Genomic DNA, 22,349 nt, shown 5'->3' with positions numbered 1-22,349 from the left:
CCGGGGCCATGGCCGGGTGTCCCGGGGCCATTGCCCGGTGTCCCGGGGCTACCAGTGGTGCCCAGGTCCATGGCCGAGTGCCCCCCCGCCGGGAGCGGGGCGGTCTCTGCCGAGGATCCCTGGGTGCTGCAGCAGCAGCAGCAGCGGCGGCGGCGGGAGTTTGCAGTCGGTCCCCGCGGCGCCCCGCCCCGCGCCTCCCGCCCCGCCCCGCCCCGCCCCGCCCGGCCGCGGCTCATTCATGCGGCGGCGCTGGGCGCGGGCGGCGGCTCGGAGCGGCCCCGGCGCGGCGCCTCCCGCCGGGCCTCGGCGCATGTGAGCGGCGGCGGCAGCGGCGGCGGCAGCAGCAGCAGCAGGGCGGCGGCGCATCGGCCATGCGGTGGCCCCGCGGCCCCCGCGGCGCCTGGCGGCTGCTGCCCCGGCGCTCGCTGCTGGCCGCGCTCTTCCTCTTCTCGCTCTCCTCCTCCTTCCTTTACTTCGTCTATGTGGCGCCGGGCATCGGTAAGCGGCGGGCCGAGGCGCGGGGCGGGGGCACGCCGTCTTCCGCTGGAAACGCTGAGTAATCCGCGCAGGGCCGGCCCGGGGGGCCGCGGCATCCCCGGCGGCCGCTGGCCCGGAGAGGGGCGGCCGGGGCCCGGCGTCGCCGGCTGCGGCTCCGCGGTGCCGGGCAGCGCGTCCGTCGCTTCCCGCTGGCTCTGGGGAGAGCCTGCAGCTGGGGGAGGGCGGCTTTCCCCGGGGGGCTGGGGGGGGGGGTACCCGATGCCCACTCGTGCCCCTCGGGGTGGGCACGCGCGGGTGTGCCGGTTCCCGCTGCGTGGAGGGGCCGCGGGAGGTGCCGGCCGCGCTCCCCGCGGGGCTTCCCCGGGCTGGCGGGGCCCGCGCGGTGCCGCTGCCAGAGGCGAGCAGGGGGGCAGCGAGCCTGCTGCCTGCCTGCCGCCTGCCTGCCGGAGAGTTTGTTTTGAAGAAGTGGAGTGTTGTCCAAGTGTTTGTGGTCTAAACTCGTTCTCTGGTGGAAATCCTACTCCTTTTGTCAAGTGGGAAGATGAGAAGTGTGTATTTTAGAAGGAGAGTGTACTCGTTCCTATCTTCTCTTTCATAGTGTGCTTCACAGGGGACTGGAGTAGCTGTGTACAAAAATGGCTAGCACCTAGTGCCAGTGGGGCTGTGTGCCCATCTCCCGTGAGATATGGGAAGACTTGTGCCTGGGAAAGCAGCTGTTGTCTTCATACGGTGTATCTCATTTCTGCAAGGAGCCAAGGCTCGCGGTTTGGCCTTCAATCAAACTTTGGCAACGATTTATTTCTATAAAAATAACCCTTTCAAAAGAAATCTTGCAAATGGGAGTTTCTCCTTGAAATGTCATTGGTATTGCTCATGCCATTCCTAGCTTGGACATCCCAAGGAGACCTTTGTGTGCTTTTCAAGGTGACTTCTGCGGGTTTTTATTTACAGATGATGTCCCATGGCTGCCACTGGGCTTTGGGAACCCTTCCGGGGCTAAGTAAGGGTTGGCTGGTATGTGAAGCCCTGCCTGTGGGGCTCGTGTCCTGGGCCTCCCCACCACACTCCTCCCTGGCTTGGTGGCCCAGGGCTTTGCTGTCCTGACGGGCTGGCCGGTGTCCTGCAGGCTGGCCTTGGAGCTGCCAAGCCACTCTCTTGCATCCGTTAGAGGATCATTTCACACTGGTGCTAATGGGTGGCGCAGCCGTCGCCTGCTCCCTCTGTAAACACAGCCTGACTTGTCCTGTTCACATGCTGCCATGGGGCCGGCAGTTGTTTTATCAGATGCATCCTGCAGCCCTTTGCAGAGCAGGCGCAGGGGATGTCTTCTCCAAGAGCCATGGCATGGCTGTGGACAGGCTTCCCTGGGCCCAGAGGGAATAGCTGTACAGTTTAAGAAGGAAACTTCTCTTATAAGGATGGCTTTGTTTCTTTTTTAGAGTTATCTGATTCATTTTGTGCTGCTTCTGTGTTGTCATCAGTCCTGGAGGTGCTGGAGATGCTGTAGGGTATAAAATGCTGTTCAAAACCAGCTCTGTGCCCAGAGGCCTTTCCCTGTGTGGACCTTGGATAACACAGTCACATCCTGCCCCATGTTCTTGCTATCAGTGATGCTGGAAGAGGAGGCAGAGAGGTGAAGGTGGTCCCTGTCCCCACCCGCCTGTGGATGTCACTGATGTTCTGAGTCATCTCCCCATCAGATGACAGAAGATCTGCTTCCTTTTTTTTTTTTCCTCCTGCTTTCAGCCAAAAATGTTCCGTCATGAAAACCCAGCCCAGTATTCCTGGGGCAGCTGGGGTCATCCTCCTGGCACTTGGAGGGGGTTTATTTTCAGGCTAGAGTGGTAAGGAGAAGCTTGAAAGAAAAGTGAGTGAGATAGGACACGAGCAGAGCTGGGGATTTTAATAAATCAGCCGCGTGGCATGTGAGGGAGAGATGCTGTCAGTGGGGTGTTGTGGGGGCCTTTGGCCTGCCCGCTGCCGCCTTGGGGCGGTGGAATAGGGCTGGGATGGCTTTTTCCGGCTGCTGAAGGGCCTGAAAAAGCCTCTGCCCTAAAACAGTCCCTTGCAGGACGTGTTGGGGAAGCGGCTGAAGAAGGACTTGCAGCTCATGGGCTAAACCATGGGCAGAGGAGCGATTAATCCATTCCTTGATCATACCTCAATTGAAAGAAAAAAATCCAAATAAACAGGACCTGAAGCTGCAAGTGAGCTTGAACCAGCTGGAGCCTGGGCCTGGAAGGGCTTTCATCTGCTTGGTGCCGCAGGCTGCTGGGAAGGGTCTGCTACAGCAAACCTCCGCTCGTGGGGGTCAGCAGCTGATGGCACCAGGGCTGGAGCCAGCCTGCCCTGCCTGAGCAGCATCAGCCCCTCTGGGTTGGGAACGGCCTCGCAGTGGCACAGCAGCAAGGATCCAGGCATCCCTGTGGCAGGGTGTGCCGTCACCGTGGTGGAGGGCAGAGCTGGGCTGAGCCTGTCCCCGAGCCTCTGGTTTGAGGGGGAAAAAAAATTCATTGGCGTTGCTGAGGCTTGCTGTGTTTGAGCAGTTGTGCGCCAGTGCCAGGAGAAAACTGGGACAGTTGCACTTCTGGGTGCTGTCTCAGCGCATTGGCGTGGAGCTGGCATGCTTGCCAGCTCCCTTGCCGGCTGGAAAAGCTGGAAAACTGCTCCTGATGCCCTTTGGAGACGGGGAAGGGGAGCCCAGCGCAGGCTCTGGGTTGCCTATCCCAGCAGTGGCCTGTTGCCCGGCTGGCTGTTGTGTTTGACTCCTTGCAGCCCAGGTAATGCCAGCATGCCCTCGGTCTGCTCGAGACGGAAATGTAGGAAGAAATTCATGTTTACTGTCAGCAAATAGCCACGCTTGGTACCCATAGGGAGCCCAGAGCTTTGGGGGCTTATGTTTGCGTTGTGCCTGGGTTTACACAATGCCTGTGGTAGCTCCTCATTTCTGTCCTTCGCCAAGGTTTCCTCCTATGGAACTGAAATTTTCTTGTGGCCTCAAGTTTGTGCAGAGCGATCCAATGTAAACAGCCAGTGCCGCCTCCTTCCCAGCGCTTGCATCCAATACCTGTGCATCCTCCCAACACGCCACCCTAACAATTTACATCCCTGGGCTCCCAAAGCCACCTTGGAAAGTAAATTACCAGGGACCCAGCTAATGGCACAAATACAGCAGGCTCCCCTTTTATTCGATGCTGTTCCCCAGCGCCCGCTCGCTTTTGTCCCTGCCATGGCTGGGGTGATTATGTGGGTCTGTCTCATCGTGGCCATTGTGCGCTGGATGAGGCAGCCGATTGTTCTGCTCCGCGGTGAGCTGGGGCCGAGGCACGGCGGGGCTGGTGGAGATGCAGCGGCTGAAGGCTTCAGGAGATGCTCTCGTGTCTGCACGGGTCCCTGCTGCCTGCCGGGGAAGCCCTGCGGGGCAGCAGGTACGAGGCGATGCTTGTACGGGTGGGGAGGTCATTTGTACTTACTGCCTTGCTTGGAAGTCTTGCAAGCAGCAGGTTAAAGGGCTGCGAGGCAGACTGTGCTTTAATTATGTGCAATTGAACTGGTCTTGTCTTTGGAATAAGCAGAGCTTGGCATGGGGCAAACTGTTTTGTCCTGCTCCGGAATCCAGCGTGTGCCTCGGCAGGTGTTTTTGCAAGGCGTGTTCCTGGCACTGAGGCTCTCGCCCTCCCAGGACAACCGCCCTGTGTGCCTCTCGCTTCTCCAGGGGGGATGTACAAAAATGGGCTTGCCAGAGTTATTCTGTCTGTGCCCGGACCCTGGTGTTGGAGCAAGGGTCCTCCAAGGAGCTAAGCTACAGTCCCTGAAAATGTCTTGTCTTGCTGGTTTTGTGTTCTTTTAACAGGGCCTGGGAAATCAAGGGAGTTCCTTCCTGCGGCTGAAAACAGTAATGCTTTTACAAGCTGCTTGCACTGCAAGTTGCCTTTTCATCTTGGTAACTCTCGCTGCAACAGTAGGAATTTCTCAGACCTTGGACTTGGTCCTCGTGGAGAGGGTGGTTGCTGCGTGGCTGGGAGGAGGGAGGTCAGGGGCCTTCCCTGGTGCTCGAGTAGCTGCTCTTGGCTTTTCCCTTGTTGTCTCTCCAGATGTTGGAGCCTTTTTTATTTTATTTTTTTAAACTTAGGTTTGCACAGGAGTCTTACTTGGTTGGATCTGATGTAGGAAAATAACGCAGAGAATTTAAATTACTGAGTGAGAGATTGTTACCTTTGTGAGAGCTGTAATTCACTCTGGCTTTACTTCCTCAAAACTTATCAGCAGTTGCTCCCGACTGGTTGTACAGGGCACAAGGTAGCAGTGTTAGCCCTGAATTACATTTATGGTGCAAGAACTTGATTTTGATAGGCAGGAGTGCTTTGAAATACTATTCCTTCACGCTGCATTTCAGTAGAGCAGTATTGCAGAGACCAACAGCTTCCTTTGTACAGCTCGTTTGCTGCTTTGGTCCTTAGGAAGAATATTACATGGCCGAATGTGGCTGATCCAGTTTGGTTATTTAATGCATCAGCCTGGCAAATCTTAGCACAGAGGAGTTCCAGGGGTGAAAATGGCAAAAGATTTTGCTACCGCCAGCTTGCCCTGGATTGAGGGGACCACGGTACCGTGGGAAGTGGTTGAGTTGCCCTTGGTGGTGAGGAACAGAGGAAGAGTGATGGCTGTGGTCCCATGAAGGGGGATGGCACTGTGGGGACATGGAGGCAGGGCTGGTGACTCTTGGCAAGGGGAGTGGGGACGTTGTGTGGGGGAGTGGGTAGCTGCTGCTTTTGCCTTCTGTGCACTTCTCGTGGGGATGTCAGCAGAAGGACCCTGGTTGGACTTGGTGGCTGGTGGAGAGAAAGTCAGAAGAGGGATGGCAGTGCGGAGTCCTGAGCGAGGGGGCAGGGGACGCCGGCCATGGCAGGGTGCTGGTGCCCAGCTCATCCAAGAAGCACACCGGTGGGCCGCGGTGGCCTGGGCTCGGCTGGGCAGAGGCTGGATGCAGGTGCCCTTTCGGGTTTGCCAGTGGCTTGCTGGGTGGCTGGCCACTGCCTGAGCAGGGACAGAAGGTGAAGGTGCAGCTTGGAATAATGAAACGAGGTTTGTGCTGTTGTAGCCCTGGCTTTCATCTTCTAGGCCTTCCCTCTGCAGTGTAAGGGAGTGTAGTATCTTACTATGAAGACACCAACAGTGCTGCCCTGATTCACCCTCCTCTCCCTGAAAGCTCTGCCCAGCAGCCTTCCACAACCTAAGGAAGGAACAGCCCAGTTCCTCAGTGTATCCCACTGAGGTTTTTGCAGTCATCAGATCCAACAGTGACCGGGGGTAGTAAGAAATCCTCGAGTGCTCCTTGATACAAGAACTTGAGCTCAGGGTCTCCTGTGCTATGTGTGGAAGGAGACTGGTGACGGCTGTGGGAAATAGCTCCTTTGGTAGCATCGCTTTCTTCCAGCACTGTGTCTCCTAAAAGGCGCATGCAGGTAGAAGAGTGGCTGCAGCCCTGCTTGCACAGAGCTGCTCCTGTGCCATGCATCCAAGGCACTGGTGGTGCAGAGCATTGGTTGGAGACCACCTTTTGGTCAAGGCTAACAAATTACAAGGTTTCTTTGAGGGCAGGTGAATTACTAGGTTTTATTTGCCTGTAAGTACCCATGTTGTCTGTCAGGCATGTCTGGTTTGGATTATTTTGCTGGTGGCTCGCCGGGTGTTGCAACTGCAGAGAGTGTGTGAAGAGTTCACGTTCCATCCGTCTATCTCTGGAAGGCCTGGCCTGTGGAAGCTGATCAGCAGTCACAAAAGCTTCTATGTACTGGTTCATTCCTGCAAATTAAATGCTTCAAAACTTCAGTGATCTGCAACAGACCAAACCTTAAAGCAAAACTATTAGTGCTGTCAGACTTCCAGGAGACCTGATCTTCGTGGGATTGGGAAGCCATGGAAGGCCAGGGCTTCAGCAGGTGCTCGGTCACTTCGGGTGGCTGCCGGCTCTGGTGGAGATAAGGGCTCTGACACTGCTGCTTTGTTTCCTGAGCTGAGTGTCTGCCTCTTTTCCAGGTGGACTCATTAATTGCATTAACTCAGGCAGCATCTGCTCTGCAGGGTACGATGAGCACCCCAGGGACCACTGCAGGGAATGGAGATGAGCAATGTGGGGAGCTGTATGTTTGCACTTGTACCTATTTGAATGCTGTTACTGTTGGTGGATTTTAATATCCAAGCAGTGCATGGAGTCTTTAAATGCTTAATTTTATTGCAACTTCTAGGGAACCTCACAAGCTTGGCATCGGTGACCCTCAAGCAGTGGTGCTGGCTGGGGCCATTGTGCTGTTGGCTGGGTAAGGCTCTGCAGAGCCCTCTGCTCTCCCTGTGGCAGCACCAAAAGTTGAATAGTCTGGAAGAGAAACTGATACGCAGCTATACAGAGCGAGAAAATCTTTCCCTGAACAGCTTTATTTTTAAGGCATCTTTGTTACAATAAAATGTGTGTTTACTTTGACAAAACCTTTGCTGGGTTATTTTAGTAAAGTTTGTTTTCATACTGGCTCTTCCTTCTCCTTTGCATTTGGACTGTTCTGACTGTGGTTTTGTCTGACAGCATTTTGAACACTGGTGCGTTAGGATGATTAATGTGTGTTTGAAGGTTTTGTAGCACCTGCTCTAAATACTGTGGGTATTAGTCCTATTTTGAGAGATGGAGCAGAAAATGTATAGTGGACTGTGCTGTTGAAATGCAAAAAAACCCCAAATCAGAAAATTTTGAGATGTTTGTGGGTGTGTTTTTTGGAGAACATGAAACATTAAAAACGCGAGGGCTTTTAGCATTACTCCGGAGCTGCTATTATTTTGAAAGGAAAGGTAGACCGAAAAGCTGAGGGGTGATGTCAGTGCCTGGCAGGAAAACTGCTCTCGGCCATCCTCATCTGCTACTTGGAAGGATCCCAGGGGTGACGGAGGGACAGCATGTGTAACCCCCATCCCAGTGGGAAGTGTCCTCGTGGGTGCAGCTATGGTGTGGAGTGTGACGGGCAGGGCAGTGGTGCCCTTCTTCCATTACAAAAGGAATTTTCTGGGGCTTGCTGGTCTTGCTCAAACCTAAAGTGGAGGAGCAGGCTGTTGTGCCTGGGGGACAGGCAGTTTGGGGGATCCCTTGTGCTCTGTAGTGACTGTGGGTATTTTGTATAAAGCCACAAGCTTTAGTGCACCTTATTTGACACTTTGTTTTTCCAAGGCATGTAAATATTACTTCAGAGGTGCAAGAAGCTCAGTTTGATCTCCTGCCCCGCTTCTGGCTACATGGGGGAGGCGAGGGGGGTTAGTGCTTGCTTGGGCTGCGCTTTAGCTGAAAGCGCGTGGCCACGTTGTATGTGACTTCCTAAAGCTCATTTGTCTAGGTTTTTGGTTTTGAGGTGCGAAACCAACGGGCTCTTCCCTTTGCAAGCCTGCAATTTCGTGTGGCATTCCCGGGCTGGCATGAACCACTCCGGAGCCCTCACCCTGTGTGGGTCTTGTCCCCGGGCCCCTCCGAAGATGCTGCAGGGGTGCTAGCCAGTGCCCCTTGCAGTGGAGGAGGATCCTGGTCAGGGCACCTGTCCCTGTCCCCCTGGCTCTTGCTGCAGGGGAGAGGCTGCTTCCAGGGGATGTGGGTTCAAATAGTACCATGGGTTTTTTCACCAGGTTGTGCCTCAGTTTCCCTGCTCTGTGGGAGCTTGCTGTGTTAGAAAATGGCTGTTTTCCTGCCCTGATAAGCAGGTACGTGTCTGTATGATGCTTGCTTGGGCTGCGTGCTCCCAGCCTGCTGTGGGAGGGCTGCGTGTGAGACGGCGCCTGCAAAGCTGTTCCCTCCCTGTGCCTTTCTAATCTGAAAGGTGAAGGTTGGGAAATACTTCTGTATGGAGGATGCCACTGCACACGTAATGGAAGAAAGCAAATACAGGCAAAAAAACCCCGTTGCACAGCTGCAGGTTGGGCTATGGTATAAGCAGTCTTCAGCCAGTGTTTGTTTGCATATCTAGGGAATTTTATGGCAAAATAATTGATTGGTTTTACTTGAATGCTATTGCCATACAAACAATCAAAGGAACCTCTTGAATCCTGGCACTGCGTTAGCCACCGCCTTTGCTTTGGAGAGGCTGGGGACCAAGCTGCGCTGAAACTTTAAATATACTGATACGCTGCCAAAAGGCTCCTATGCAGGGATCAGAGGGTTACCCTGCAACACGGAGACAAGCTTGCAGAAGTCTGTGTGATGCCTGTGATAGGGGAGCGTGTACTCTTAATTTATGGTGTCTCCCTTCAGCAGCAGGTTGGGAGAGGCTGTGTCTTGAGCAAGGATTTTGGATGGAAAGTGGTGAAGACGGCTATGTGAATGCTAATGTTTATAAAGTGCCTCTAAAAAAAAAATGTACAAAGCATACAGAATAAGAGGAAAGCAAACACTGCAGTGCACCAGGTAGTCAAGTGTTAACTGATATTTTTTTTTCCCCTCACCTGCCTGGCAGGAAAAAGAAAGCATATCAGTCTGGTTCCTGCCTTTCGTGCCCTCTGCGTCAGCGGGTGTGCTGGCAGGCGGCTGCAGGCTGTGGCGTGGGAGCCTTGGGCACGTTGTGCAACGGCTGCTCTTGCTAGAACACACGACATCATGGCCGGGGCTCTGCCAGGGCAGGGCTGGGGGGCTGCGTGGGGTGGGAAGCAAAGGGGGGAAGCTGCTGGGAGTCGGCAAGTGATGCACGGACCACAGCTAAATAAACCGGCTAAAATGGCTGTGTTCCATGGCAGGAAAGCCCAGAGCTGTTGTAGCTTGAAACTAGTGTGGACCATGCCCAAGGCGTGCGGTGTTTTCTGCACTAGGGCTGCAGCAACCTGCTTCCAGGGAGAAAATAGCGGATATTAAGTTCCTGTTGGCAAAAGCGGGGTTCCCTTGGAGCCAGGGTCCCTGCGGAGGGGTGCAGGGTGGCCCCTGGCTGCAGCAGCCCTGTGAGCACAGCCACCTCCGCAGGAGTGTGAAATGCTTCCACACATGCAGCTCGCTCTTATTCTGCAGTCATGTTTTTTTTTTTCCCCCTCAGTGTTTTTCCAACTCATGTCTTGCTGCCAGAGTCCATATTAATAATGCATGACTTTTTTTTTTTTTATGGTGCTTCCTTCCCGGCGTCCCTTTCAGCTGCTGAGTCAGAGAAGATTGTTATAGCAGCAACCTCTGAAGTGGTGAAATGCCCCTGCAATGCTCAACTGCTGTCATTTATCATCCCGGCTCCTCTGCGGGCAGCCGTTTCCCTTGCCCGGCTCTGGGTGAGGATACCGATGCCAAAAGCCTGATTCCTGCTATGCCAGCTGGTGACTGGTGAGATCTGCTCTGCTGAGCCTTCCTGCCTAGTATTTGATTAAAGCAGATATTGCCTCTGTTGGCTGCTTTTTTTTTGGTTTTGGAATCCTGTGAAGTTTTTTCCTGATCTGCCTGAGACTGTGCTTTGGGATTGTGCCCAAGACCTTTTTTTTTCCTCCTTACTAATTCTTAAATCAATTTTTTTCCTCCTCCCTGCACTCCCCCCCGAGATCTATGCCTGGGCTTTTGAAGGTAATTGAGATGACAGAAGCCACATAACATGTTAACATGGTTAAATTAACTTAAAATCCTTCCAGTGGCTGTTGAAACATGCCTGGCTGCTGTGGGAAGCCTCAGAGCTGCTAATGCAGCATGGAGCAGGGATTTGCAGGGCTCCTGCCTCCAGGTTGGGATCAGCCCCTGGGGAGGTCACCTCCCTGCAGAGCCAGTCCCCACCTGCTGGGTCTGAAACCTGGAGGGAAATAGGGAGCAATAGTGCATTTCAGGGAATCTGTCTTCTAGTGACTCAAGTAGCAAATACACTGTAATTTTGGGAGCAGATCTTTCCTGTCCCATGTCCTAGTGTGATTTTCTGTTTGGGTGGAAGCAGCTGCAGGGGGAATTGCTGGTGGGGAGCAGGGTCACGGTGCCTCCTGCCCCAGGCTGGGAAAGAGCATCCTCATAGTCTTCCCCCACTTGGTGTTCTGCCTCTGTGTGCTTTGAAAGACTCGCCTGTAAATTTATGCAATTATCCCAGAGCCAAGCAGGAGAGGAGGGGGGCTTGCCTGGGGAAGGAGGGTTTCTTTTTGCCAGACTTCCCAAACTGCCTCGTTCCCCTGTGTCCCACTGTTGGGGATGGCACCAGCACGTGTGCACCTGTGCTGGCGTCTGTACTGGGAAGTGCAGAGGAGTGGAGAGAGGCACCCTGAGACCCGGGAGGGAAGTGGTGCTGCTTTTGCTTGTCACAGCTGGCAAGAGCTGACCGGAGCAGCCAGGCGGCAATGGGAGAGGGGTGTGCATGTGAGGCTCACCCTTGTCATGGTGTGCTTCCCGCCCGGCACCCAGGCCTTTCTGCTAAGGCTCTACAACTGCTGTGCTACTGATTCACTCCTGCCAAGGAAGGGGAAGCATGACCGATATGGTGTGAAATTCCCCCAAAGCCACAGCGCATCCTCCTTCAGCACTGCAGCCTGGCTCCTTCGCTCAGGGTCAGTGATTTCTCTTGCTGTGGATTTTTTTAGGGCTTTGTTGGCTGTTGGGTGCCCACTGCCCTGGCTGCAGGGCAAGCCCGGAGGCACCCTCCCTGTGCCCTCCAGCAGGGAGGGAGCAAGCTCTTTCCATGGGTCGCTTTTGCCTGTTACAGGGGGAAGCTTTGCAGAAGGATCCTGTGAACTTCTGCACCTTGAATCCGTATGGGCTTGCTGGAGCGGCAGTGGCAAGTGGTGTGCCTTCTTGCTGCGGTCCCCAGCTGCCTCAGTGCTTCTGCCTGCCTGGGATGTGCCCCTGAGGGGCACCTTCACGCTGCAGGCAGCCCTGCTTGCCTGGCAGCAAAACGTGATGCCACCCACAACTAGTGAGACGAGCGACTTGCTTCTCAGCTAACAAGATTTAGGTGGATTATGCTATGTATTTAATCAAGGGCTAAGCTCATTGCCTTATTTGAAATGGATCAAAGCCCTTGAAAATGCCGGCCTGGAGACCAGCTATTGAGCAAGAATATTATTCAGCCGTGTTTCTGTGCGGTGAGGCTTGCTTTCGAAGAAGCCGGGTGGTTCAGCAGGCATATTTCAGACCACAGCAGTGACCAAATGCAAAACCAGATGGGAAAAGTCTGAAGTGATGAGGAGGTAGGAGCGTGCGAATGTTGTTAGTCATTCAGCATCCCGGAGGATTTAGGGGAAAAAGGCTTCCTTTTCTAGCTTTCAGTTTGCAGCCACGTTTCCAGATATATAAAACTCCACGCTGGCAGGTAAGGGAAATGCTCTGGCATTTGGCAGTCAGGCTTTCACCTTCTAGAAAAGCAGCTGTGATTTTTGTGTGAGCTTGTGTGGCTTTGCAGCAGGGACCAGATTCTCCAGTGCTTTCACAGGGAGCCCTGCACCCCCCTGCAGTGGCCGTCAGCAGTGTTGGGGCTCACAAGGGTCTCATCTCCCCTTGTCCTGGTCCCTGCAGCAGCGTTGCCCTGGGACCCTGCGGGACTTCGCTGTGGCAGCAGAGGAGCTTGTGCTGGCTGCAGAGGAATAAAGCAGATGTTTCTCCTCGCTGCTCTTTTAGCTTAGAGGCACTCCTTGCTCTGGCCTTTGCCATGCTGGAGGCACGCTGTGCGGTGGGAGCCTACATCTTGCAGCAAGAGCAGCTGTCCCCATTTCCTGGGGTAGCAGGTTGCCAGCCGTGAGGCTCCGGCTCGGCTCGGCACGGGCAGGTGCTGCCCTGCCTGTAGCTTGTCCCTGCATGGGGCAAGGAGGTGCCTGGCCCCCTGCCCGCACCCCGGCAGTGTGAGCGGTGCTCGGGGTGGGAGGGGGACGGGTGGTAGATGCGGCAGCAGACCTGCTGCGCAGGGTTTATTTCTGCATGTGTGCCAAGGTGGGTGGAAGGAAGTGTTGCTATAAGCAGATATTGAGGCAAGTTTACAATGGCATTCCAGTGAAGAGCTGTTGCGCTTGCTGGGGTCTGCCTGGACTAGATAGGGCAAGGGTATCCAAGGTGCACGGCTATCTCTTTCTTGCAGGATTAGGGGTTTTTGCTGTGAGAGGTGTGTTGGTGCTTGTGGGTGCCCTGTCCCCATGTCCACAGTCAGCATGCTGCAAGCACACCCTGCGCCGCTTTACCTGCATGCGGTAAGCTGTCCCAGCTTAGCTGAGCAAGCTGTTGAAAATACACCGGCTATTCAAATCACCTTTCCTCTTTCTTTAGAAGAGAAGTTTATTCCAGTAACCACCTTCTGTCTCACTGCTGTTCGACATAAGGAGGGCAGCTGCAGCTCATGGCTCTTCCGCTCCGTGAACGTGACTGTCGTCACTTCCTGCAGAACAGAAAATACGCCAACCAAATGGCTTGTCTGGAGGAGTCTGTGCTGGAGGACAGATACTGGCGACTTCTGCTTTGAGGTGAACCAACCTGTGCAGTTCTCATGCAGCAGCAGGTGCCAGTGCTCCCCGCAGCATCGCCGCTCCTTCCCCTTTACTTAAAGCAGCGTTGGGGCTTTGCAAACTTCTCTCCCCTCTGATTCTCAGACCTCCTTGTGTTTTTGCCTCGCTGCATGCTGCAGCGGAGCTAACCTTGGAGTAAATGCAAGGAGATAAATTCAGCTGCGTCCTGCCTGTGCTATGGGCATGGGGGTCCCTGGCTGCCCCGTCTCTCCTGGATGTGGCCTGAGCTCTTGTGTGGGGCTGGCCAAGCTTCTTGCGTGACAGCCAGCTGCCAAGTGTTCCTGTGTTTCATTTATTGCTAATCGAACCTGCAAATGAGGCTTTGCCTCAGTTCTCCTCCAGCCCAAGCCCATTGTGCATCCTCCTGCCCTAACTTGCATTTGTAATTACAGGCAAGGATTGGTCAAGCATCCTTTTGTGTTTCAGAGGCCTTGGCAGGCTTGCTAGCTTGCAATCATCCTGTCAGTGCCGGCTTTCTCGTGTTTTGGGTTGTATCAAATGCTCTTATAGTTTCTAGGCTGCAGCAGTGGGGTATCTGTTGGTACCTGGCCCTGTTAAGCAGCTGCAGGGTTGCTTGTTCTGTGCGTTGAGTTGGGAAGGGCTGTAGGGTAGGAGCAGGTGGAGAGAGCTGTGCTGGGGGCGCTGCCCGGCTTCAGGGTGCTCTAGGTTAACCCTGCTTTCATGTAATTAAAAAGAAAAAACGCCAGTCAACATAGTAATTATCTCGTTTGCTGCTGTGCTGCAGAAAGCTGATAGTGAAGCAGGGCTCACAGTGGGTGCTGACACCAACCCTTTCCCCCCCTCCGCCCTCCCCCAGCTGCTGTCCCCTGCCCTGGGCTGCAGCCGCTATGTCCCCAGGCTGTGCCGAGGGCACAGGAGGTTCCCAGTCGCAGCCTGGGGCGCTTGGTGTCACTTGCACTCGATGGGTACCAAAACCCTGCAGGTGGAAGTTCCCACATGAGGCTTGTGTCCTTCCATCCTGGTGCGGCAGCGGGCTCCTGGAGTTGGGGCTCGGGGGGCTCGGCTCCCGTGACTGCAAAAGGGCTAAAAACCAGCACTGATGGAAGAGGACTCTGCTACAGGCAGGGAAAGGCTGTACTTGCAGAAGAGCAACCTGTATTAAATTTCTCTGCTGTTTCCCACCTTTGCATGTGGGGCACTGCATCTGTGTCTGGCTCGGGAGTGGGTCAGAAATTCCCCAAATTGCAGGATGCTGCTGAAAAGCATCGTGGCATTTGTAGGGCTGTGTCTGCAGAGCACTGCTGAGGGCTTGGCCGCATGGAGGCTGGGGGAGTGGAGGAGGATGGTGTTTAGCTGTAATGCCTTGGAGAAGCAAACATGACATGGACAAATCAGGTTACTTGAGTGGATAAATTGGTGTAATCTAAAATCTCGTTATCCAGTGTGGAGGGAAAGGCTGGTGTCTTGGCGAGGAGGAGAAGGGTGGGCTGCTGCATCTCTGGAGGCTGGTGCCATGCTTGGTGGGTTGGAGGGGCTGGTGTGGGCAGGGTCTGTGGGACGCCAGCCCTGATCAGCTCCTTCCCTGCGGCCCCTCGGGGCTGCCCTGGCCTGGAGGAGTCCTGCCCTTGCCGCCTGCCCAGCCCCTTCCCTGCAGCCCTCCCAAACCTGGGGATGTCTGCAATAGCCAACCCTGCCCGTTTTGAAGTGAGAGGATGTTTGGAGAGGGAGAGGAGAAGGTTGTTAATCCCCTGATGAAGCTGCCTTTGCTTCCAGCTGTCCTGTGTGGGGTCTGCCGGTGCCTCCCAAGGCGATGCCATGGTGCCTGCGCCTGGCCCCGAGAACACCAGGGAGCTGCTCTGGTGTGTCTTCATGAGATACACATCAAGATACGTGGTGTTTTGATGCATTTTTTTAGGATGCAAAGGAAACGTGCTATCCCCAAGACCTCATAGCATGCTTGATGCACTTGAGAGTTTAACTTCCCACTAGCGATGTGGGGAATGGAGGCCAAGGAGACTCTTAAATGGAAGCTGGGTGCGAGAGGGGACAGAAATCGGAAGCTGGTACCTCTGGGCTCTGTGTACGGTCATGGGGAGCTGCTTTGGTAAGGGCAGGGAAGCCCATGCTGGGATCACCGCGGCTTTGGGTGAGCACAGGGAATTCCCTCTCTGTGTCTGAGACTGAAAGCCCAGGACAGGGAGATGCCACAGGGAGTGGCACTGCCTTGGTGCAGGAGGTGGCCAATGTTTGCTTTTAGCGGTTTTTCCACCCTCCCTGTTTGCAGGCCAAGCATCCCCTTGGGCTGCAGTGTCTCACCCTGCCTCTCCCCTGGGATTTGGTTGTGCAGGAGGGTGCCAGCATGCTCCTGGCTTTCCCAGAGCCCACCCTTGTGCTGTGGTGGCAAAGCACTGAGCTGCTCCCCAGCTCGTGCTCTGTCTTGCTCTTGCCCACCTGGGTCCTACTTGCAGGCTGTGGTAAGGGCTGGAGCAGTCTCTGGGCACTGTGTGCCCACGCCAGCCCCCCATGGATGGGCTCCTGGAGCTGCCGTGTCTAAACCCTGCTCCTGAACCCAAACTGAGGGATGTGCCCACCTGCTAGAAATTAATTCCCCTCCTTGTTTGCCAAGTGCAGCCTCCTTATCCCAAGGAGTTTGTTGGGCAGGCTGGGGCAGCGCGGGCTGAGCTGGGCACAGGGCAGGGATGCATCCCATCACGGGTCTGAGGAGGGCTGCTCGACCCGGGGAGCGCTGGCCTCCCGTTCCCAGTGTGTTTATCTTTTCCAAGGTAGCTGACTGTCTGACTCAACTTGTTTGCAGAGCTTGACTTCTGGGTGCAGGCAGGCTGGAATCGATTAGTGGTTGTTTTTTTTTTTTCCTCCCCTGCCCTGTTGCTCATATCGATGAGCGAGTGGTCAGATCCCTTGGCAAACGCACAACTCCCTTTAAGAAACTTCAGCTGCTGCTCTGTGTGAGGAGCTTACAGGTATTTCTGTGGGGGAGTGGGATGGAGGGAGGGGGTGTTTGCTGTTCCCCGATGTGCCCCCACCTGTGGTTGTCCCTCTCCGGGGCTGTGAGGGGGGGTGATATGGAAGAACTTTGGCTTGGAAGTCCCCAAGCAATTGCAGAGCCACCATGCAGATGAGGGCTGGTGACTTGGGGCAGGAGAAGGCAGCGATGGCTGCCTTCTGCCTGCAGCAGGACAGGCAGGGCACCATGTGGTGCTGCTGGGAGGCTGTGGGCAGCCAGGCTCGGTGCCCAGCGCCACATCCCCACAGCCTGCTCACGGGCAACCTGTATCACTGAAGTTGCATCAGGTTTTTCGCCTGTTTTTATAAACCAACAAAACCTGGTGGGGTGGGAGTCTGGGGGCTACAAGCTTCCTGTCCCTCGCAGTCGGCGATGTCCCCATCACCCCGTGGTGGATCCTGAACTCTGGTTACAGCTTGAGGCTGCAGACACTCTTACCCCTTGCTGAGCTCACTCACTTAATAGCCTTGTTTCTGCTTATCTGGGATTAATATGTAACGTAATGGTAGTGTGTTAGGCACAATTCTGCAAGTGTGGTACTTGCGGTAAAGGGTGGTGCGAATCTGGTTTCTGATGCCAGGGCACTTTATTCCCCCCTTTCTGTGATAAGGTTTAGGGTTTTCTTATGCCTGGCACCAGGGTGGCAGTGCTGTTAGTAAATGTCTGCCATGGCTGGGCAGGAGGGACAAGTCAGGGGAGGGAGGGAGAGGAGGGTGATCCTGGGAGGAAGCCGTGGAGCACGGCGCTTCCCTGCCCTGCTGTCCCCAGAGAGGGGTCTGGCATGTGCCGAGCCCCAGGGTCTGGTCCCAAAGCACGTGGCAAAGATCTGTGGCGTGGGGTGATGGAGAGAAGGGTTTTTCCTTTTTCCCCCTATTCAAGGCATCCCACAGACTCTCATGCCATTGCTTTTCTGCTGACACACAGGAAGGCGTCACGCAGGCTGTGACTTGATGTGTAGTCTCTTAGTTAAGTGCTAATTAAGTTAAGTTCATAGTTAGAGGGATGAATTATTTCAAATGAAGTAATTCCCTATTCTGATAACGGAATTGGTTAATTTATTTACAGCAGCTGTATTACCAGTTTGCTTGTCAGGCGGAAGAAAACCATATAAAAAATGTTAGGTATTCCAAGGCTACATAGCTCACAAAAAAGCTAGTAAATGTCTTAGGACATCAGAGTTCTTACAAAATCCCATAGGTAATGGTCTGTATGTTGGAACTTCAAAGTTGCATCCTCTCTCTGATAGCTTTTTTTGTTCTATAAAAACACAGCAGTGGTACTGACTGTTTGCAGTGCAGTCTTTAATTATTGCAGACAAGAACAACTGTGTAATCTTACTGCGGAGGCCAAGCTGCTGTGGATCTTAATGGCACTGTATGGTGAAAGTACCCTTGGCAGGGAGCTCCAACCTGCTGCCTTTTAAAATCTCGGACAACAGTAATCCCACGTGATTGAAGAATTTGAGCTTGGAGAATTTTTTAGGAGTTGAAAGGCCTGACGGGCTCTCCAGCAGACGAGCCAGGCTGATACGTAGCCTGGAGGTGGGGCTGTGGCAGTGCTCTTCCCTAGCTGCTGAAATGGCTGGTTTCCCAGGACCTGGCAATGTATGGAATAGAAACCACAACAGGGACAGTCTCAGGGTGTTGCTACAGAGGGGTCTCTCCTTAGATGCAGTCTCTATGGTGCAAATCGTGCTTGCTGCAAAGCGACCTTTATAATTTCAGGGCTGAAGCATTTGCAGGATACTTTATTTTCACTAGCAGGTACTGACTGCAGTATTGCAGCATGTGCTCCTGCTGGGTCTGGGCTCTTTAGCCCCAGCGAGGAGCTGAAACACCCAGCGTTAGGTCAGACAAGAGCCTGCAGCTTCTGGTGGTGGATGTTGCCCTGCTGATAGGAGTAGTCATCCTGTGATGTGGTGCTTGGGGACTACCAGGGTAAACGCCTTTGTACAGACTGAGGGTTACACTCTGCAACCTGCCTTGCACCTCCCGTGGGGCGGTTCGTGGTGTGTCCCCACCGGCACGCCCTGCCCTGCCGAGAGGGGAGGCACGAAGCAGCCAGCAGCTTGGCATAGGCAAGCCCACTGCAGGGGCGAAAGTCTCTGCCTTGGGTTTCGCCATTCTGATGGCAAGAAGCGGGTCCCCTGGGGTGCGTGAATCATGGGCAAACTAGGCAGAGAGCAGGACCTTTTCCATGGTAATCTTTTTTCGGAGACAAAGATGATGTAAATAGGAGCTGGACCATGCCTTAGCCATAAATGGCAGTGGAAGATGTGCCATGGGTCTTGCTGAATTGAGTGAAGAACAAATACTGTCCTGGACGCTGTAACCACAAATCCTGCACCTGCATTTAAGCATCACAAGTAGGAGGGCGTATTGTTTCATGCATGTTAACTGGGATGGTCCAGCCTGGGATAAGAGGCAAACCACTGAGCAGAAACAACATCTCGGACCTGCCTTTGGAACAGCTCAGTGGCAGCAAACATGAGGCTGTATATGTGATAACCCTTTTTGTTCAGCCACGCTGAACTTTTAAAACACGCTAGAAAGATCAGGTCTTTGTCTGTTTTTTTGGGGAATATCCTAAACAGTCCTGTTCTCTTTTCCTCCATCAAAGTCAGGATGTTAAAGCTTCAGACAGTGCAGTCTGTACTGTGTAAACTAAGTCAGTAAATCCATGACTCTGTTAAGTTGTTTTTTATCTTGACAATTTTATACTGTCCAATGGGTATAGTTAATCTCCTAATTTGGAAGACTAACAAATCAGTGATTTCAAACTCTGTTTAAATGGTGTGTGATGTATATAGAAATTTTAAATCCAAATCCAACCTGTCTTCTATTCTCTGGTCTGGTCTAGATTGCTTCAACTGGTGAAGGACAGCCCTGATGAAAACTCCCTATTGAATGCATTTCCTGGGTAGCACCACCCCACATGTCCCCTTTTTCATGCATGTCTTAAGGCTGCTTGTTTGAGTAGGATGCCCAGGTTAGTGGCAAGGGTTGCATGCAGCAGAGGATTTCCTTTCTCTCAATCAGTCGTGCCGATTCCCATGACCCAGGAGATGAGGAGTTGTCCCGAGCAGCCCATGTCCTTCCCTGCCCTCCTGCTTTAGGGACAGCACTGGGGAGTATCTGCCTGCTCTTCGTCTCCCTTGCTTGCCCAAGTATTCACTTAATTCTTATTTATTATTATTTTTTTTTTTAACCAAAGCTCTCCCTCTGTTTCCTCATCCTGATCCTACATGAGCATCGGGCTCAGGCGTCAGGATTCCTGCCGCTTTGAGATGGTGTCCGGGATGCAGGAATTTCCACCGGTTTGTCTCCTAACAAACCTAAGGAACAAACGCTGAACTGTAAATGTTTGCTGTTGGTAGCCAGCAGCAGCCTGCCAGGGCTGCCAGCCAGAGAGGTTAGCAACCATTTCACTCCGCCTGCTGAAGAGCCTTTTATTGCGCATTTAACTGTGCGGTGCCCACAAGTGCCCAGCGAGTGCTGTGCTTTTATGCTCTGCATGCAGAGAAATCTGCTGGCAGCTGATGCTCTTTTTCTCCTCAGAAGCGTTTGAGCTGACCCTGGTGAAAGGAGGCGAGATGGGGAGGGCTGCCCATCACCGCGAAGGAGGGATGGAAAATAAACAGGAGATGCAGTCATGTGCAATTGCATCTCCTGAACTGCAATTAAAGTAGGAGAGTCTGAATCTCGCTAGGAAGGGTAATATTTAACTTGGGCAAATGCTTGTTATGCTCTATGCTCCAGTCTGCACATGTTGCTACGCCCAACCTCGCAAAGAGGAATTGCAGCGGAGCCCAGGAGTTGAGCTGCTCTTGGGAATTGCAAAGCCCTGTGTGATCTTACAGCTGTCCTTGGCGTTACTGCTCTGGTAAACTGTGTCTTCTGGTTTCCCCACCTGCAGCATTGCCTGCGTGGAGCCGGGTACTGCATGCACCGGCGCTGGGCTGCTCGCGGCCCTGATGGGTGTCACTGCGGCTGGGTGACCTGGGGCTCAATCCCACTGCCGGCCCTGGCTGCTGCCGGGCTGCAGGGCTCCTTCCATGGGTGCTTTGGTGCTGCAAACGCTCTGTGAGTTCCCTTGGCTTTCTGAGTTTTCCCATGTGTATAGAGCATGTTGTGCTCCTCTTGCTGAATATCCTAAAATTGGTGCAGTGTTCTTCAAAGTGAGTTGCACAAACACCTTAGCTCAGCCAGCTGTGGGATTGCAACTGAAAGTTGCCATCTTACATATGTACATAAAAAATTTAGGGACTATTAGAATAATCTGAATTTTCTTCCCCCTTGCTGAAGCCTCCCTAGGGTATTTTTCTCTAAGACAGTTTAGATGCAAATTCCCCATATTCAGGTTTTGGTCAAGCATCACTGCAGTCTCCTGTCTTCCCTGCTCTACTTCGTGCACGTGCAGGCTGCAAACTTGCCAATTTTGGGCACGGGTGGTTTGTAATTACCAGCTCAGTGCTGCTGCTGCACTGTTAATTCTTAGACCACTTAACATATCAAATTATTCCTTCCTGTGCTATTTATAGGCGAAGGGCTAAGTAACAGTGACGGCATTAATATTAAGTTCTCTAAAACTAATAGGAACCTTTTACTTAATTGTTCTGGCACTCTGTACATCTGGGGAATACGGTGCCACTGGAAGGCTAGTAGAGACAGAGGTCTCATGGTGTATTAGCAATGGGATGCTGCTATATTTCCTAGTTAGGTTGTTTACGAGTTAAGACTATCGTAACTGTCTGTCTGTTCCTTGGGGGCTTAGTTTGATTAAACCACTTTGTATTGCTAAAGCTAATGGAGCTGAATTGATGCTGGGGATCTGCTGGGAGAGCTTAACAAAAGGCTTAACATAGACATGACTCTGCGGGTTTCGCTGTCTCTAGGCCCCGCGGGAGGTGTTTGCAGCGGGCAGGATCTCCCAGCCCTGGCACGGTGCTGGGGGTGACCTGAGCACCCATCCCTGCTGCCTGCAGGACCTTCACCCTTTTCAGAGTCTCTGTCGCATCTCCCACATGCAGGCGTCCTGCAAGCTCTGCTGGGCACTTTGTGCCTGCTCCGAACGTCTGGCGAAGCGGTTTGTTCAGCAGCAGTTTCCCTGGTTGTATGTTGATTTATCCCTGCGTTGGTTGAGACGTGTGCTCCCGGGGCAGGGCAGGGGCTCGCGGTGGCTGCCCGTGCTGGGACGGGGTCCAGCTGCTCGGAGCCCTGGGTGCCGGCAGGAGAAAGCGGCACGTTGCAGTGAGACCATGATAAACTCTCACAAACTCTGTGCTTCTGCAGCGCTGATGAACTAGTGAACCTGGAAAACTGCTGAATGTGACAGCCCTAAATCTCAAAGCAGAGGAAGACCCGCTCCTTCCTCAGGAAAGCCTGGCCGCCGTGCTGGGCGCTGATACTGCTGTGGGCGTGCGGGGCTGCTGTGAACCGCCTGGCCCCTCTTCCTGACCCCAGCCCTGGCAGCTGTCTCTCCCAGCATGGGGCTTGGGATACTGCACCATCCCCTGTGCCGGGGGATGCTGGAGGAAGGTCCTTTCCGCAGGCAGCGGAAGCGTGTTGGGGTCAAGAGCAAGACGTGTCGGGTCTGTCCCCTTCCTGTGTCAGTAGCTGGTGTGGATCATGCTCAGACCTCTTCTGAATCAATTCCTGAGCTGCAAATTACCCTGCTGCCTCTTCTAGTACATATCGTGGTGAAATTAATTTTCCATGGGAGAGTCAGCTGTTTCTTGATTAGAAGTGCTCTGAAAATACCAACAGAGAAATGATTACAGGAAGCCTTCAGCACTCATTTATATAATTGGACTTTACCTCCCTGGTTGAAGTTGTTGCATCCACTCCTGGCTTGGACAAGCACTTGCCCTCCCTGTTGCTTGTGAGCAGGGAGGTTGGGGTGCAGCATCCCGAGGGGTGCACCGGCCCTGGGGTGCAGCTGTGTGCCTTTGCTCCAGCTGGTGGCAAGCTGCAGTTCTGATATCATGGTTTCCATGAGTTTAAATCCCAGTGGGGTTGACTTGTCCTTTAACAAACTAACAAGAATAATCTTAAGGCAGTCATTTGGGCAAATGGATTCTTAAATTTGCTCATTTTCTATGTGGGTATTGAGGGCCTGCTGGAAATTTGTAGGAAAAGGGGCATCTCCCCCCTCCCACTGACAGCAGCTAAAATCCCTCTCCTGTCCTTGTCCCGCTGCTCAGCAGCCATAGCCGGGCTGTTATCACTCCATGTATGTGGTCTGAAGTGCTGTGTGCTCAAATGGAATAAAGGCAGAAGGCTAATGTAATTTTCGAGATCATCCTATGTGATTAGATTAGCAATATCTCGCAACAAGGAGAATTGCTTTCTGGCTGAACCCTGGTTCAGGCTGAGCGCATCGCGAGCGCGTGTGTGCGCGTTCCTCCCCT

General features: G+C 53.6%; 1 protein-coding gene across 2 annotated transcripts in view; it reads left to right on the top strand.

Annotated features, from left to right (window-relative positions):
* The first annotated feature begins 410 nt into the window (after window positions 1-410).
* The window catches only part of B4GALT5 (beta-1,4-galactosyltransferase 5), a 39,751-nt gene continuing 17,812 nt past the window's right edge, over window positions 411-22,349 (top strand). Inside the window, exon 1 of one of the 2 annotated variants that reach the window (XM_050907157.1) lies at window positions 411-498. Coding sequence is in view for 1 of the 2 variants with exons in the window: in XM_050907156.1 (XP_050763113.1) it covers window positions 19,674-19,822 (149 nt within the window). In the remaining variant the exon portion in view is untranslated. Of the gene's footprint in view, window positions 499-19,673; window positions 19,823-22,349 lie in introns of those variants that run through there. The other variant, XM_050907156.1, reaches the window with a different exon arrangement.

Source organism: Gymnogyps californianus, chromosome 17 (genome assembly GCF_018139145.2).
Source record: "Gymnogyps californianus isolate 813 chromosome 17, ASM1813914v2, whole genome shotgun sequence".
Lineage (NCBI taxonomy): Eukaryota > Metazoa > Chordata > Aves > Accipitriformes > Cathartidae > Gymnogyps > Gymnogyps californianus.
This window is presented reverse-complemented; position numbering and strand designations above follow the sequence as displayed.